General features: G+C 44.4%; 1 protein-coding gene across 2 annotated transcripts in view; it reads right to left on the reverse strand.

Annotated features, from left to right (window-relative positions):
* LOC137628841 (centrosomal protein of 19 kDa-like) overlaps nucleotides 1–18,385 on the reverse strand; it is a 54,241-nt gene that overhangs the window by 9,142 nt on the left and 26,714 nt on the right. For both annotated transcript variants that reach the window (XM_068360085.1, XM_068360084.1), the window contains exon 2: nucleotides 11,235–11,433. In XM_068360085.1, the coding sequence (XP_068216186.1) occupies nucleotides 11,235–11,423 (189 nt within the window). In that variant the 5' untranslated portion in view covers nucleotides 11,424–11,433. The remainder of the gene's footprint in view (nucleotides 1–11,234; nucleotides 11,434–18,385) is intronic.

Below are 18,385 nucleotides of genomic sequence, written 5' to 3' on the forward strand. Positions count from 1 at the left end.
TCTCTCTATCGTAACGATAGAGCGCAAGTTGAACGTTCTGAACGTCAACAACTGCAGAGACAAAACAAAACGTTAGTTCAACTTTGAAAACAGTACGAGACTATCAAAGAAATTCTTTCAAAAACATTAAAATAGCAAAATATGTTAACAGGTAAAACCGAAATGACGGGCTCAATGTTAATTAACTTCGGCACCAAGAAAAGACCGCCTACTATTAGGAAAGGTCGAATATAAACAAATATAAAAATTAATTTTAATAAGTTTATAATAAAAGTAAGTTAATCGAAGAGGCCTATAAAAGGCGGAGAGATATAAAATAAATCTATAACTTTTGTTAAGCAAAATTAAGAAAGAGAGGCTATACTCTCTTAGACACCAACACTTCCGTCTAAGGGAAGGGTCGGCCATTTAAAAGTGAAAGAGAGTTCATACTCTCTTCGTCACCATAATTAATCAAATTAATTCCAAAAGCTAGCTAAGCTAATGATAAAACTTCCTGAATAGCGAAAGCTAAACTCTAGAGCAAATACATCACCAAATCGTGAGCAAAAAACTCCAGAATCAACAGCGTATCCATGTAAGTCTAGCCGGAGGCACGACCGAGGAAAAATTGAAGTGGTGTCAACAAGAAGTACTGCAGTACCTGGCCACAGGTGGCGCTTGTGAGTACACCCCCCTCTTGTATAGCGATCGCTGGCGTATCCCTTCCGTAGAATTCTGTCGGGCAACGGAGTTGACAGCTACATGATTATCGGGTAAGTTTAATATTGAAAAAGAGGTATGCACAGTATATACAGTACATTAATCTCTGTCATCTGTAGAAATAATAATCTCAAAAAATAAATATTTTGAGAGGAAGAGAGAACATATTTTTCATTGTTACTTGATTCACCCATTGTGCATTCTCAAAATTTTTCAGAATTCTTATTGTCGCCTGACAGAACTTCACAACACTACTAGATATGGAGTTAATTCCGAGTCTTCCCTTTTCTATCACGGTTCGGTACCACAGTTTTCTAGATGCTTTGTTCACCTATGACCAAATCATGGAATGATCTTCCTTGTGGAGCTTTGAAACAGTGCAAATGCAGGTTTTCTTACTGAGCACATTAGAATGAGTTTAATTTCATTGTTTAATTATTTTGTCTTAATACCTCCACCAACGAAGTTGGGAGGAGGTTATGTTTTTGCCCTAGTTTGTGTGTGTTTGTTTGTGAACAGCTTCCTGGCCACAATTTTAATTGTAGAGTAATGAAACTTGCAGGGATTAACTGTTATGTAAAAAGCTGGAAATAATTAAATCTTGGAAGGTCAAGGCCATGGTCAAGCAAAATGTCCAATTCACATAATCATCCATATGTTTGGACATTGTTATCACAGAGACTTCAAACTTAGTTCGTATTTGAGTGGAGGAAAATCCACGCTGATTAATACATGTTAAGGTCAAAGGTCAAGGTCGAGTAAAAGGTCAAGAAATAAGCTTCCGCAGTGGAGCTCTGCGCTCTACTGAGTGCCTCTATTTTTTTTTCTATTTTACTTATAGATTTTAACAACTTTATTTCTTCTTCTTTTTCCTGGAATGCTTTCACTACTGAAGCTCTTAGGCTTTTAATACTCAGCTTTTCCAACTAAGGTTGAAGCATGGATGATGATGATGATGATGATGATGATGATATTATTATTATTATTACTTGCTAAGCTACAACCCTAGTTGAAAAAGCAGGAAGCTACAAGCCCACGGGTTCCAACAGGGAAAATAGCCTAGTGAGGAAAGGAAACGAGAAAAAATAAAATATTTCAAGATGAGTAACATTAAAATAAATATCCCCCATATAAACTATATAAACTTTAACAAAACAAGAGGAAGGGAAATAAGATAGAATAGTGTACCCTCAAGCAAGAGAACTCTAACCCAAGACAGTGGAAGACCATGGTACAGAGGCTATGGCACTACCCAAGACTAGAGAACAATGGTTTGATTATGGAGTATCCTTCTCCTAGAAGAGCTGCTTACCATAGTTCAACAGCCTCTTCTACCCTTACCAAGAAGAAAGTGGCCACTGAACAATGAAAGTGCATTAAAAGTGGATGAAAAAGAGTTGTTTAGTAATCTCAGTGTTGTCCAGTGTATGAGGACAGAGGAGAATATGTAAAGAATATGCCGGACTATTCAGTGTATGTGTAGGCAAACGGAAAATGAACCGTAACCAGAGAGAAGGACCCAATGTAGTATTGTCTGGCTAGTCAAAAGATGCCATAACTCTCTAGTGGTAGTATCTCCATGGGTGACTGGTGCCCTGGCCAACCTAAAATATTTCCAAATATCTGGAATTATATTCCAAAAAACAGTTTTCCTTCTGCAATAACCCAAGTTCTGGGATACCAAATGATGAGATCCTTGTATCTATGAACAAAGTTGATCTTAACAGTGAAGGGCGAATATCATCATCATCTCTTCCTACACCTATTGACGCAAAGGGCCTCGGTTAGATTTCGCTTCATAGTCCTAAACCATGTAGGTCTAGGTCTTCCAACTCTTCTAGTGCCTTGTGGAGCCCAGTTGAAAGTTTGGTGAACTAATCTCTCTTGGGGGATGGCAAATATACCAACACAAATAAGCTCGACTCCCTTGGTATAGGGTCTGTCACATTAGGCAATATTCAAATGATTTCTGATGGGAAATAAAATCACGTCTCTGAGGTCAATAATCTTAAATATAGAAAGAAGCAACCAGGGGAATAAAAGCCATTACTAAAAGTTTGAATATAAATTCATGTTTTTAAATTAGTGCTAAATATAAAACTAAAAATATTACATTACAAAGGCTTGTAAGCTAAAAAGGTCCACTATTGCAGCCTCTCTCATTCATAACAATCACACTCTATGTGATTAACTATACCTCCAAGTCCCGATAGAAGGGGCGGTTTAGTGCTGCCAATGAAGGTCTTTCAAGATCTTGAAGATCTTTGCACAATTCCTTCGGCCCCTAGCTGCACTTACTTTTAGCTTTTCTACTATAACTCCGTTCCCTTATTTTATTCACCTTCCATTACAACTTTTTTTCAAATTTTATTTCTTACTGCAAGTGTAAGGTTTTCCCTCAATTGCATGGATACTAAATGGGCTCCCAGGCACCAACGCTGGTTCCAAATTCTTAAATCCAACCTATACCTGCAACTGCATTACTCAACAGCTTTGCAATGCTTCTATCTATGCAGACTCAATCCGTGCCTATGATTGGCCATAAAAGAAGTGCAAAGCAATGGAATCTTTTTACAGCACATAGAAATAACATAAAAAAGGGATTTTGACGAAGGAAAAATCTATTTCTGGGGAGAGACCTGTGGCGCCCGGTGAAAAGAGTCCTGTTTATATATCTTTTCTGATAAAACCTTCCAATTATACCAGAGAAAGATAAAAGCATGGAATGCTGAGGTTACAACCCTCGCGCGAGCACCTTTTGAGTGTCGTGTATAAAGCAAAGGCGCGTGAAATCCACTATTCACAGGTCGTCTTCCATTTAGTTAATTCCTTCGTCAAAGGGATGGGCCAATACAAAGGCCCTAGCCAACCACCAGCGCCACACCACCCACGCCACGACGCGAGCGCCATCTGAACAACATCCTTCTGTATTGGCCATGACGGCTTGGAAAGGAAAGGGTGGGATCGTGTAAAATAAAGGGGAAGGGTTTCACCGGGCGCCACAGGTCTCTCCCCAGAAATAGATTTTTCCTTCGTCAAAATCCCTTTTCTGGGTCGACCTGTGGCGGCCGGTGAAAATGTACCAGAGAATGCCTTCCAAGCCCAACAATAACTACTAATTTAATGAGGGGAGAGAAACAACACCATGTAAAGAAAATCATATATAATTAAGGTAAGTAGGCATAAAACATAAACTAGCCACAGGGCATAGTGAGAGTAAGGTTAAACAAACATGACAACAGGGAAGCCTCCGAGTATCAGAGGAAACATGCAACAGAACTGACATGGCTAAGAATATCCCAACCCTATAACTACGGTAAACAATAATAGTTACAATCATATTAACCTAATATGTAAAAAACTTAGGGCTAACGAACCACCAAGGAAGCGGCGTCATGGTGCGAGTGGCGGGTAGGAGGGAGTAGAAAAGAGATGGATGAAAGGAAGAACAAAAGATCACTGGGGAGAGATAAGGCTCCTAGCTGCAACTGTTGGGTATTTAAGAGCCTGTAAGTTCTTTAGATAGTGGCGTTTGAAGACCATAGGAGATTTCCAACCCGTGTACTTTTTAAGGTCATCCAAGTCCATATTCTGGAAATAATTGATGGAGGTAGCTACGGACCGGATATCATGAGCATGGGGAAATGATCCCGGATTGGCTGTTTAATGAAGTATAGGATCTGTTGCCTAATACCACGTATGGAAATGGTACCTCCTTGTTCTCTGATAAACAAGGGGCCAGACAATCGGGTAGCAGTCCTGGCTAAAAAGGCCCTGAGAGTGGTGACCGGACATAGAGAAGTATCTTGGAGAAGAGGAATAATCTTCCAAGGGGACCACCTACTTTGGGGGTCCTCGTTTTTAGCTAGGAACGCCCTGTCTGGTGAAAGAAGTACTTCACCTGAAGGGAGGAAATCCATGTTTTCTGAGTTTTGTGAGAGAGCTGCTAGTTCTGAGATTCTAAAACCCGAGGCCAAAGCTGTTAGAAATAAAGTCTTCCTAAGAAGAGTGATATAGGAGCAGGATTCGTTGTCCGTGTCGGAGGCGAGTTTGAGGACATCATTTAGAGACCAAGAGACCTTTTGTGGACGAACCGAAGGTCGAAGCCTAGCGCATGCTTTTGGAATAGACGAGAAATAAGACTCTGCCAGGTTAATGTTAAACCCAACCAGGAAGACTTTCCTCAGAGCTGACTTAATGGTGGTTATAGTGCTAGCTGCTAGGCCTTTGTCAAATATGGACCTAAAGAAGGAGATGGCTAAATTAGGAGTCATAACCGAATGGTCTGAAGTCCTTAAGAAATCTGCTAGTTTCTTAACTGCCGAATCATATTGGAGAATCGTAGAGTCCCTTTTGTCTGATTCTATAAAGAGGACATTATCTGGGTCGATGTCTGCGGCCCTACGCGCCGCAAACTTCATGAAATCCACAAAGTTAGGGTTTTGGCTATCCTTGAGGAATCTGACACAGTCCGAGTTTGGACCACTTGGGTCAGTCTGGGGAATGGGATCCGGAAGGGACGGAGTTTCAACTCGAGGAGGAGAGGAAACCAACTGCTCTTTGGCCAGTGAGGTGCCATTAAAGCCACTGCCCCGTTGAAGGAGCGGAGTTTGTGCAAGACTTTCAGTAGAAGATTCACTGGAGGGAATAAGTAGATCTTCTGCCAATGGTTCCAATCCAGGGTTAATGCGTCCATGGCATAAGCCTGAGGGTCCAGGTTCGGTGTCACATAACATGGGAGTTTGTGATTGAGTCGGGTCGCGAATAGATCTACCTGGAGACCTGGAACCAGCCTGAGTATCCACCGGAAGGAGCGCATGTCCAGGGACCACTCCGATTCCAGTGGGCTCGTCCCGGATAATGAGTCTGCTATCACATTCTGGACTCCTGCTAGGTGAGTTGCTGACAGGAACCAGTCTTTGTCGGCTGCCAAGGCGAAGATAGTGACCAGGATCTGATTCAGGTTGGGTGATTTGGACCCCCCCCTGTTGAGGCAGTGGACTACGGCCGTGCTGTCTGAGACTACTCTGATGTGGGTCGACCTCGGAGGAGAGATTCTCTTCAGGGTCAAGAACACCGCCATAGCTTCGAGAATATTGATATGGAACTGTCTCATGGCGGGTGACCAAGAGCCCTGAAACATCTGATGTTGGGAGTAACCCCCCCATCCACTCGGAGACGCGTCGGTATGAATTGTCACTTGTGGAGAGGGGAACTGTAGAGGAACCGATTTGGAGAGGTTCCTCCGTTCGGACCATGGTTGTAGTCTCATTTTCAAGACAGAGGGGATCTTCGAGGTCTTGTCTCTTAAAGGTATTGTCGCTCTCTTTCTCCAAACTCGATTGATGTCTTTGAGTTTGGCTTTTAATAGGAGATCGGTCAGTGAGGCAAATTGGAGAAGGCCGAGGATTCGTTCTAAAGCTCTTCTGGACACCTGTTTGTGTTTGAGAAAGTTCCTGACCTTGGAAGCTATCTCCCTTACCTTCTTGGGAGGAATGGAGAGCTTGTGCTTTGAGAGGTCCCAACGGATGCCTAACCATTCGAAGTGGCTTGATGGTTGTAGGCGGGACTTCCGGAGGTTGACTTGGAAGCCCAGTTTGGCGAGAAAATGGAGTACCTTCGACGTAGCTCTGTTGCATTCCTAGTGCGACTGGGCCCAAATGAGCCAATCGTCCAGATAGGCGACGATCTGTATCCCTTGGTGTCTGAGTTGCTCGAGCACCGTCTCCCCCAGTTTCGTGAATATCCTGGGGGCAATGCTGAGACCGAAGGGCATGACTTTGAATGCAAAGGCTCTCTTGCCGAGATGGAAGCCTAGGTAAGGAGAGAAGTTTCGAGCTACTGGGACATGATAATAGGCGTCGGTAAGATCGATAGAGGTGGTGACGGCCCCACGGGGAAGTAAGGTTGGTATCTGAGAGATAGTCAGCATACGGAACTTGTCGCAAAGGATGTAAGAGTAGAGCTTCGACAAGTCCAGAACTACCCTCAACGCCGACGAGTCTTTCTTCGGGACTGTAAACAGGCGGCCTTGGAATTTCAGGGATCGAACCCGTTTGATTGCTTTCTTCTTGAGTAACTTCGCGGTGTACTCTTCCAGGATGGGAGTGGGTCTCTGGAAGAAGGTCACTGGTGGAGGAGGGGATCCCTGTGACCATTTCCAACCCAAGCCCCTGGATATTATGCTGTGAGCCCATGGACTGAAGGTCCAATGGTCCCGGAAGTGATAAAGTCTCCCTCCTACCGGTATCACATCATTGGGAGGGAGTGAACTTAGGGCCCCTCCCTCCACGGGAACCCCTTGCTCTAGGCCCGCCGCGTTGGCGGAACTGTCCTCTACCTCTGAAACTCCCTCTTTGGTATCCACGAAAGGAACCGGAGGATTCGTAGGCAGGGTTGTATGCAGGAGAGGACATCCAAGAGGGGTTGGGCTGTGTACCAGGGGGAGCAGCGAGGTAGACTACCTGCTGAGGAGGCGCCTGTTGTCGAGAAGTCGAGGCAGCGGAAGACTGTGGGGACGAGGTACCCCGGGCAGACTTGTAAGGACTAAACCTCTGCTTCTTCTTGAAGAACGTGTGTCTCTGGGGTTCGAACCTCTTTTTGGCTGAGAGACCCCACCTTACCTGCAAATTCTGGTTTGCCCTCGCCGTGTCCTGAAGAACCTTATCCACCTCGGTCTGAGGGAAGAGGGTCTTAACCCAGCAGGAGGAGGCTATCAGCCTGTTCGGCTCATGCCTGATGGAGGCCTCAGACAGAACGAACTTCCTGCAACTAACCCGAGCTGACCAGAAGTCATGGAGGTCTATTTGGTAGGACAGCAGCTGGTTCTTTGTGGCGACTCTGAACAGCGTTTCCTCTGGGTAAAGAGATGCTAGGGACTCCATGGAGGTGATGGATTGGAGGGACCTAGCTAGTCTAGTACGGGTCTCGAACTCAGTTTTGAGAAGACTCTCTATTAATCTGGGAAGCTTCTCAGAGAAAAGAGTAGAGGCACAGTCCGGGTCTAGCTTCCCCACCGTGAAGGTAGAAGCCGCAGCATCCCAGGTTGCAGAGGTACCCGGAATAAGCATAGAGGTGGGGTCCATCTCTTTGAGAGCCGGCATGGAAGAGCCTTCCTTGATGGCCTGTATAGTCAGCTCTGTGACTTTGTCTATGAGCGGCAAAGAGATGGAGGCCGCTGTCGTAAAAATAGTGTAGGCACCTTTGTGTGGGGTGAGCTTGGAGTTAATACACCCCCACTCTGATAGTGTTCTGGCCCAGATAGCCTGAGCCTGCTCTTTTGGAAATATCACCGTTTCCTTCGGTACCTTGTCCATACGGACCAATGCATGTTCCTTTAAACGTACAAAACCATTGAACGGGAATGCTAGGCCCGGGGGATAGAACTCCAGGTCCTCTAGAGGGCGGGTGCCTATGCCCTCCAGAGTTAGGGAACCATCTAAGAATGGGGCATGCAAGGCAAACCGCCAAGGATTGTTTTTATCGAAGGGCGGCAGCTTCGATGCGTCTGGAGCAGAAGGGGGAGGAAACTGAGTTCCGGCGCGGATCAGAGTAGCCATCATATCCTTAATCTCTGTTATCGCCCCAGAGTGATGTTGAACTTGATCTCTGACCAAATCTCTGACCAGTTCGATGGGGACGAGATCGCCCCAGGGTATCTGAAAGCCACCCGTTGGTTTTGTCTTGGATTTGGTAGACTTAGACTTCTTGGGAGTAGTGGTTTTACGAGGAGCAATATGAATATCAGGAGCTGTCGAGGGTCCGGGGACCGGTGACGTTGATACTGGCAAAGCTGAAGTCTTATAAGTTCGAAGTGGCTTCACCTTGGGTCGTACGGAGGCAGAGGGATCCCGAGGAGAAGCCTTAGAGTTATCAAAACCTAGAAAGGAAGAGGTAGGAGAGGGAGTAGGAGAGAAAAGGGTTTCCACCAACTCGGCACCACTTACCTGCTCATCCCTGGGTTCTACGTCTATATCCAGATCTGCCACGTCCAGCGGTACGAAGGGTTTGTCCTCCTCGGAAAAGGTGGCCCTGACTTCTTCAATTAAGGGGGCAGCAAGGTCAGGGGAGACTGCAGCAGTAGTCGAGCCTGGGAAGAGGCGGGAGGCCATGTCTCCATCGAGGAGATAGGGTGCGCCAGACGGGGCATTCCTGCCGAAGCCCGACACCCACGGACGAAGAGTAGCCCTTGCTGAACGAAGAGAGACATCATCGGCCTGTAAGATTTGCAGCGATTAGTGATATAGGAGGGGGTTTGCTCTCCAAAATATACTGTGTATATCATATTTATGTCTAAATTAGTGTCTGCCAATGAGAAATAAGGAACAAAGGGAAAACCCACTTACATCATCGTTCAGTAGAATTGACGACAGCTCGTAACAGAGCGAGCACAAATCCGGGAACCAGACCATGTATTGTGCCTGGCCCGGTTCCTGGATAAGGGGGATGGAGCAGTGCGCATGAGACCGACAGAGGTCATGCCCAACGGGGTCGTTGAACGAGGCAGGGCATCCTTCGGCAGTACAACGGACCTTCTGTAAAAGAAAGGAGACATGAGTCTGGTGTTTCTTGAAACTCTGATAAGGGGATAAAAAACCTTATTATTCTAGAGTTCCGGCACTCACTGAATTCCCTAAGCACCAATATTGCATTTAACTAATAGCCGAATATTACTTTTAAGATGATACCGCCCCATACCATTGTTGGCACTTTAATATTCAATTGTTTGTATATTTGTAATTTACCTAATGTCTGGTAATGACATAAGGATAAATAACTTAAAGCAATCTGCTGATCTCCGAGGGTCGGGGAAGCAGTGACATGCCCTTAAAATAAATATAAACACCAGCCTTAGCTAAAGGCAAGGCAAATATAAGTGTTAAGTGTATGGGCGACCTCCGGTGAAGCCGGAGAGTAATGAGATGTCCTGAATAATGCCGTCTTAGCCAAAGGCAAGGCAAATAAGTGTGAAGTGAATGGGCGACCTCCGGTGACGCCGGAGGATAATGAGATGCCCTGAATAATTCAATTGTGGCTAATAATTCAATTGTGAAAGATATAAAAGCCAAGCCGCAGCTAAAGGCTAAGGCTTAGATCATAGCAAAGCGTATTTACGATCTCCGGTGAGGCCGAAGGGAGAAGAAAGGTCCTGAATAATTATTGTGAATAAAAACACAATTGTAATAACAATGGCTATTGTGGATATGGCCGTGGCCTGAGACCGCAGTAAGGGCCACCGGAGGGTCGTATCTAAACAATATGAAGCCCGTCCCATGTAGTAAACAATATATAAATATAACAATAGAACGAAAGTCATTGAGAATCCCTCATGCCGGAGTAGAACTCAAGGCGGAGTGGAAAACGTTCATAACTACTCCCGAGCCGTAACGGGGAGAGGACGAAACACGGACCTAAAATAACGCTAACAATTGAAAAGTAACCAAAAATAAATAACTCGTAAGTTATCATACACCCAGAGGGGGAGAGGTGAGGGAGGGAGAACCCGTTGAACGCACAAAACGGAAAACGGGAAATCCGCTCACCCACCGGAGCTAAGAAAGAAAACGAGAGAAAGGGGTAACTCGTGCCTACGAACAGAAAACGGGAACCCCAAGCTCTCGCTCTCTTGGACACAATATCAGGACTAAAAATCACACAACACTATTATAAACGTAAAAAATAAAAATGTACATCAAGATAAGACTACGAACGAAGAATAGCATCTGCTAAAACTTAAAATAAATAGCACAGCCGAGTGACAAACGCCCCGGAGGGGCGGGTACTAAACAATAACAAAGCTAGACTGCTATCTCGTTCGTAGGCTGGACTTGCTAGCAAAAAGTACCATGAGCATAAAAACACAAAAATAATAACGGTTCTAAAGGCATAAGGCCAGGGACTTAACCAAGAACCTAAGTGACAGAGTACTAAACGGGCAGACAAAGATGAATTCCCAAACAAGTGAACAAACAATGGCTGCCGTGAAGGGCCAGACGGAAATAATAAAACAAACTATACTGGATATAAAACAAAAGCCCGGTACTATAAAAAGCTGTCAAAACAAACTATGGTACTTAACATTGGAATGTGTGAAGATGGAGCTTCGGACATGACGAAATAAATCCACGAATGTTAAAAAAGGCCGAGAGCACCACAAAAAAATTACACACTAACTAGTCCAAAAAGAAGGATGTTGTTCAGATGGCGCTCGCGTCGTGGCGTGGGTGGTGTGGCGCTGGTGGTTGGCTAGGGCCTTTGTATCGGCCCATCCCTTTGACGAAGGAATTAACTAAATGGAAGACAACCTGTGAATAGTGGATTTCACGCGCCTTTGCTTTATACACGACACTCAAAAGGTGCTCGCGCGACGGTTGTAACCTCAGCATTCCATGCTTTTATCTTTCTCTGGTATAATTGCAAGGTTTTATCAGAAAAGATATATAAGAAGGACTCTTTTCACCGGCCGCCACAGGTCGACCCAGAAAGGGCTATTATAGAAAATCATTCATTAATTTAAGGATACAAATGCTTACCTTTTCCAAATGTCTATTATGCCTTTTTTTAAGTTCGGTTACAACAGTGTTCACTGACCCAAACTTGTTCAAGAATCTAACAGGCATTGTACGCTGTCTCTCCTTCCCGGTGTTGTTCCGATACACCAAGGTCAGTGCTGGTGGCTGTGCCAACACTCCTAACTTTATAGGGATCAATTCCTCGCCCATTATGTTCCAGCTGAAAGATTAATAAGGAAAGTAGATAATTATATTGATTTTTTACTATTTTGAAGATAATTAACAAAGAAGTTGGTAAAGCATTTTATAATTCCTTTAAGATAGTTAAAAAAAATTACTGAAAAAGCATTGCATAATTACTTTGAAGATAATTAATCAAACAGACTGGTAAAGCATTGCATAATTATTTTGGAGATAATTAGTCAAACAAACAGGAAAAGCATCACATAATTACTATGAAAATAATTAATAGAAAAAAACTGGTAAAGCATTGCATAATTATTTTGAAGGTAATTAGTCAAACAAAGAGGAAAAGCCTTGCATAATTATTCTGAAAAAGCATCACATAATTACTTTAAAGATAATTAGTCAAACAAACCGGGAAAAAATTGTGCAATTATTTTAAAAATTACTGGTCAAACAAACTGGGAAAAGCATTGCATAATATAAGTGCAATATTGAACAGTATTTTGAATAATATTCAGGCATTGACATACAGAACAATTTTTCAGATTTACACCAGTAACAAAAATAAATGAAAGATGTTATTAAATATGAGACACAAATTACTGGTAACACATCAGCTGTCAAGACAAGAATTTACCTAAAGTCCATTTCTTTTAGCGATGCATATTTGCACCGACTCGCAACGGTGCCCTATTATCTCGGAAAAGTTTCCTGATCGCTGATTGGTTGGACAAGATAATTCGAACCTATCAGCGATCAGGAAACTTTTCCGAGCTAAAAGGGCACCGTTGCGAGTCGGTGCAAACATGCCTCGCTAAAAGAAATGGACTATAGTACATATAACAATTAACCACCAGTCATAAGTTTCCAAAATCTTATTCATTTTTTTTTAAAGATTGAAAATGTATGACTGATATTCCTTGGAAGGGTTATGCTAGCAGTGCACCTTATGTGGTACACTAGGAATTATCTAAGGGTCTTTGCAGCATTCACTCAGTCCTAAAATGCATTTGCTCCATATCCTCCTCTTTTACCTCTGTTCCCTTTAATTTTGCTGTCCAACTTCTTAAGTCTTACTTTCTAGTGCAACTTTTAGATTTCCACCAGATGCATTTGGGTGCTGAATGGGCTTACAGATCCCAGTTCTGGGCTATATATAGCCTAAATTCACAATTCCAATCCATATAAGAAGATAAAATACTGTACAGTATAACTTTAAAGTGCCTTATGTAAAAAATATTAACATATAAGTTTTAGAATGGCAGTACAGTACATGTACATACAGTATAGATGAGGCATTGCAATCTGTCCTTCCCTATCTTAAAAAAGGGATTTGGACGAAGGAAAAATCTATTTCTGGGGAGAGACCTGTGTCGCCCGGTGAAAAGTCCTTCTTGTCACTTTTCAGATACAAATAACTTCCAAATATACCAGAGAAAGTTAAAGTATGGAATGCAGAGGTTACTACCCTCGCGCGAGCACCCCTAAGGGCTTCGTGTATAAAGAAAGGGCGTGTGAAAGCCACTATTCACAGGTCGTCTTCCATTTAGAGTATTCCTTCGTCAATATACACGAGGGGTGAGCCGCAACAGCGGTCTCAACCGCACCAACCTGAGCCACCCCACCGACGCCCGACACGTGTTGAGTAGGAAGGGCTTGAGTTTGGAATGGTTCAAATGGTTAACAATGTGGTTCCTTTTATTCACTAACCAAGCGTCTATAGGAGACCCACTTGTCACCAGGAAGTCCACTTTCATAAAACAGTAGATAGTGATTACAGTAATACCAGTTTACAGTATCCAGTAAAGATTACATTATGAATATCACAGGCCATTTGAAAGACAAGATTCACAAATATTATCTTGAGAAAATTATTATGCAGTGTCTTACCAAATACTTCAACCTTTGCAAACAAAACTAATGAAAATATGGAGAGTCCTAAAAATATGGACTAGCTCTGATATTTCAGACATCGATGTCTTAATGTGGTTAAAGGATGACAGAACACCAATGGAAGACATGAAATCATGAGGGGTTAGAGAAAGCAATGATGATAATGATCAAAACAATAATGAAAACAGACCATGCATATAAGAGTTCGCTAAGGAGTTTAAAGTAGTGCTAGACATAAAATCCAATTATCATCAAGTTTCTTTACATACTATAAAAATGTTATTTTTATAATAAAATAAATTTTTGAATATACTTACCCGGTGATTATAATAGCTTCAACTCTGTTGCTCGACAGAAAACTCTAAGGTAAAATTCGCCAGCGATCGCTACACAGGTTGCGGGTGTGCCCAACAGCGCCATCTGTCGTCCAGATACCCAGTACTCAATGTAAACAAAGAACTCAATTTTCTCCTCGTCCCACTGCGTCTCTATTGGGGAGGAAGGGAGGGTCCTTTAATTTATAATCACCGGGTAAGTATATTCAAAAATTTATTTTATTATAAAAATAACATTTTTCAATATTTAACTTAGCCGGTGATTATAATAGCTGATTCACACCCAGGGGGGTGGGTAGAGACCAGCAAAATATGTTTACATTATTATGAGCTAAGAATTTTTATTTCATTTTAGAAGTTATCAAAATAACAAAAACAAAATAAATAGGTACCTGGTAAGGAAGTCGACTTGAACAATTACTCTGCCTTTTTAAGTACGTCTTCCTTACGGAGCCTCGCGATCCTCTTAGGATGCTGATCGACCCCTAGGATCTGAAGTATCAAGGGTTGCAACCCATACAACAAGACCTCATCAAAACCCCTAATCTAGGCGCTTCTCAAGAAATGACTTTGACCACCCGCCAAATCAACCAGGATGCGAAAGGCTTCTTAGCCTTCCGGACAACCCAAAAACAACAATAAAAACATTTCAAGAGAAAGATTAAAAAGGTTATGGAATTAGGGAATTGTAGTGGTTGAGCCCTCACCCACTACTGCACTCGCTGCTACGAATGGTCCCAGTGTGTAGCAGTTCTTGTAAAGAGACTGGACATCTTTCAAGTAAAATGACGCGAACACTGACTTGCTTCTCCAATAGGTTGCGTCCATTATACTTTGCAGAGATATATTTTGCTTAAAGGCCACGGAAGTTGTTACAGCTCTAACTTCGTGCGTCTTCACCTTAAGCAAAGTTCGGTCTTCCTCACTCAGATGTGAATGAGCTTCTCGTATTAACAATCTGATAAAGTCTGACCAAGCATTCTTTGACAAGGGCAAGGATGGTTTCTTAACTGAACACCATAAAGCTTCAGATTGGCCTTGTAAAGGTTTAGTACGCTTTAAATAGAACTTAAGAGCTCTAACAGGGCATAAGACTCTTTCTAGTTCATTGCCTACGATCTCCGATAAGCTGGGGATATCGAAAGATTTAGGCCAAGGCCGAGAAGGTAGCTCATTTTTGGCTAGAAAACCAAGTTGTAGCGAACAAGTGGCTTTTTCTGACGAAAATCCTATGTTCTTGCTGAAGGCATGAATCTCACTGACTCTTTTAGCCGAGGCTAAGCATACCAGGAAAAGAGTCTTAAGAGTGAGATCTTTCAGGGAGGCTGATTGTACGGCTCCAACCTGTCTGATATGAAGAATCTTAGTACCACGTCTAAATTCCATCCAGGGGTAGCCAAACGACGCTCCTTGGTGGTCTCAAAAGACTTAAGGAGGTCTTGCAGATCTTTATGTTTGGAAAGATCTAAGCCTCTATGCCGGAAGACCGATGCCAACATGCTTCTGTAACCCTTGATAGTGGGAGCTGAAAGGGATCGTCCTTTTCTCAGGTATAAGAGAAAAACAGCTATTTGAGCTACAGAGGTACTGGTCGAGGATACAGAAACTGACTTGCACCAGTCTCGGAAGACTTCCCACTTCGATTGGTAGACTCTAACGGAAGAAGCTCTCCTTGCTCTAGCAATCGCACTGGCTGCTTCCTTCGAAAAGCCTCTAGCTCTCGAGAGTCTTTCGATAGTTTGAAGGCAGTCAGACGAAGAGCGTGGAGGCTTTGGAGTACCTTCTTTACGTGTGGCTGACGTAGAAGGTCTACCCTTAGAGGAAGACTACTGGGAACGTCTTCTAACCATCGAAGTATCTCGGTGAACCATTCTCTCGCGGGCCAGAGGGAAGCAATTAACGTCAACCTTGTCCCTTCGTGAGAGGCGAACTTCTGCAGTACCTTGTTGACAATCTTGAACGGTGGGAATGCGTAGAGATCCAGATGTGACCAATCTAGGAGGAAAGCATCTATATGTATTGCTGCTGAGTCCGGGACTGGAGAGCAATAGATTGGAAGCCTCTTGGTCAGCGAGGTTGCAAAGAGATCTATGGATGGTTTTACCCCAAGTGGCCCAAAGTCTCTTGCACACATCCTTGTGGAGGGTCCATTCGGTTGGAATTACTTGCCCTTTCCGACTGAGACAATCTGCTATGACGTTCAAGTTGCCTTGGATGAACCTCGTTACTAGGGAGATGTCTTGACCTTTTGACCAGATGAGCAGGTCCCTTGTGATCTCGTACAACGTCAGTGAGTGGGTACCTCCTTGTTTGGAGATGTACGCCAAGGCCGTGGTGATGTCCGAGTTAACTTCCACCACTTTGCCTCGAAGGAGAGACTTGAAGCTTTTCAAGGCCAGATGTACTGCCAACAGCTCCTTGCAGTTGATATGCATGCTCCTCTGACTCGAGTTCCACAGTCCCGAGCATTCCCGACCGTCTAGTGTCGCGCCCCAGCACACGTCCGATGCGTCCGAGAAGAGAACGTGGCTGGGAGTCTGAACAGCCAGGGGAAGACCCTCTCTTAGGTTGATATTGTCCTTCCACCAAGTCAGACAAGACTTTATCTTTTCGGAAACCGGGATCGAGACCGCTTCTAGCGTCTTGTCCTTTTTCCAGTGAAAAGCTAGATGGTATTGAAGAGGACGGGGGTGTAGTCTTCCTAGTGACACAAATTGTTCCACGGATGACAGCGTCCCTACCAGACTCATCCACAGCCTGACTGAGCAGCGTTCCTTCTTCAGCATCTTCTGGATGGATAGCAGGGCTTGATCTATTCTGGGGGCTGATCGTCTTGTTGTTCAGCAACGTCCTCATCAGAGGGTTCCTCATCCGAAAACTGATGAGGAAACGGCAACGGAGTGGGCAACGTCTGGCTCGCTGAGTCCGGTCGCACGGGTGGATGCGTGACGGAGCCGGACGCAATATCATGGAACTGCTGCACAGTCTGTGAACTGTCAACAACCATGGGTGCGCGAGGAAGCACAGCGTCAACCCGAGACTGTCTAGACCGTCTGGGTTGTGCAGTCAACACCTTACCGGGTTGCTGAGGTTGACGCACTACGTCAAAACAAGTCACCTCTGCTGGTTGTTGAACATCCTGAACGTCAACAACCACCTCCGAGCGTCGCTTAACGTCAACGTGCGGCTGGCAACCCACACTGGGTCGCATCGGTGGAGGAACCACCTCAACTGGCAGACGCGAGTAGGTTACCTCAGCGTCAACAGGGCGCACAACCGACCGGTTGGAAGGTTGTTGGCCAGAAGGTTCGGTAGCAACCTTCTCCGCATTAAAGTCCTCTATCAAGGACGCAAGCTTGGACTGCATGTCTTGCAGCAAAGCCCATTTAGGGTCTACGGGAGCAGGTGTGGCAACAGACGGGGTTAGCGACTGAGGCGGTACCGTTTACCATCCCTGAAAGCCTTGTTATGCGTGACATAATTGTACAGCAAAACTTCAAAGGCTCGAAAACAGCTGTGAAGTTGACCTGTAAACAACTTGGAGCGTCTCCTGGCCAGGCGCCAGGGAGAGTCTACGAGAATTGAGAAGTCTATCTGGGCAGAGGCATGAACTCCCAAGCCGAGAACTTCTCTCGTGTCATATCAGACTCTCGCTCTATAAACCAGTTTAAAAGAAGGGAAAGCAAAGGCTGTATCCCCCAAACTCCTCCTGGTGAAAAACCAGTCGCCTAGCCAACGTAAAGCTCTCTAGGAGAGCGAGAGAGCACTAGCTTAAAAACAACGGCTTCGAAGTAGCTAGGCCTAGTGTAAGCTCTGACGTTTAGGCGAACGAGGAGCAGCAGTTACAAAAAGATCCGGACAAAGATCCTTAAAAAAATCATCATGATTTAATTAAAGTCCATAGGAGGCTAAGCAGCTTTAGGCTCCTCTCCATCTGACAGAGTCCTCAAGGGAATATCAGTAGGAGGGGGAACAGCAACTTCCTCATCTACAGGAACCTTGTCCGATAAAAGCTGAGTCTCAAGCAAGGGAGAGACCTACCGTGGTGGCAATGCTTTACAAGCAGAGTCCACACTCACTGGTGCATTAGTAGCGGACCAGAACGCAACGTCATGTAACTGCTTGACAGTCTGTGAACTGTCAACAACTGAACTGTCAACCACAACAGGTGCGTGAGGACGCACAGCGTCCACTCGAGACTGCTTTGACTGCCTAGACTGAGCAGTCAAAACAACTCTAGAATGCGGAGGTTGACGCACAGCGTCAAAACAAGTCAACTCCGATTGTTAGTGAACGTCTTGAACGTCAACAGGAGCATCAGCAAGTGGCCTAACGTCCAAATGCAGCTGAAAAACCACACGAGACCGCATCGAGTGTGGTTCTAAACAACCTGACTGACGTGACTAAGCTACGCCAACGTCAACAGTAAGCACAAAGGAACGTTAGGTTGGCTGAAAGCCAGGATATCGATGAGATAAACGGCTAGACTCAACGGACTAATCGGCAGAATAGTCTTCCATAAGGGAGGCAAGCATATACTGCATGTCTTGCCATACAACCCATTAAGGATCAACGGAAATGGTTGTGGTAAGAGACGAGGGTAACGTCTGTGACCGCAACACTTTGCCTACAAAAAAAGACTCTCGGAGTCTGTGTTACGCTTTTGTTAGGCGGCGAGCAGTTATCCGATGACTGCATAGGGTCAGAGCTGTCCTAATGGTTGTAACCAGGACGCTGGACCTGTCCTGAAAGGACTGA

This window comes from Palaemon carinicauda, chromosome 36, assembly GCF_036898095.1.
Source record: "Palaemon carinicauda isolate YSFRI2023 chromosome 36, ASM3689809v2, whole genome shotgun sequence".
Lineage (NCBI taxonomy): Eukaryota > Metazoa > Arthropoda > Malacostraca > Decapoda > Palaemonidae > Palaemon > Palaemon carinicauda.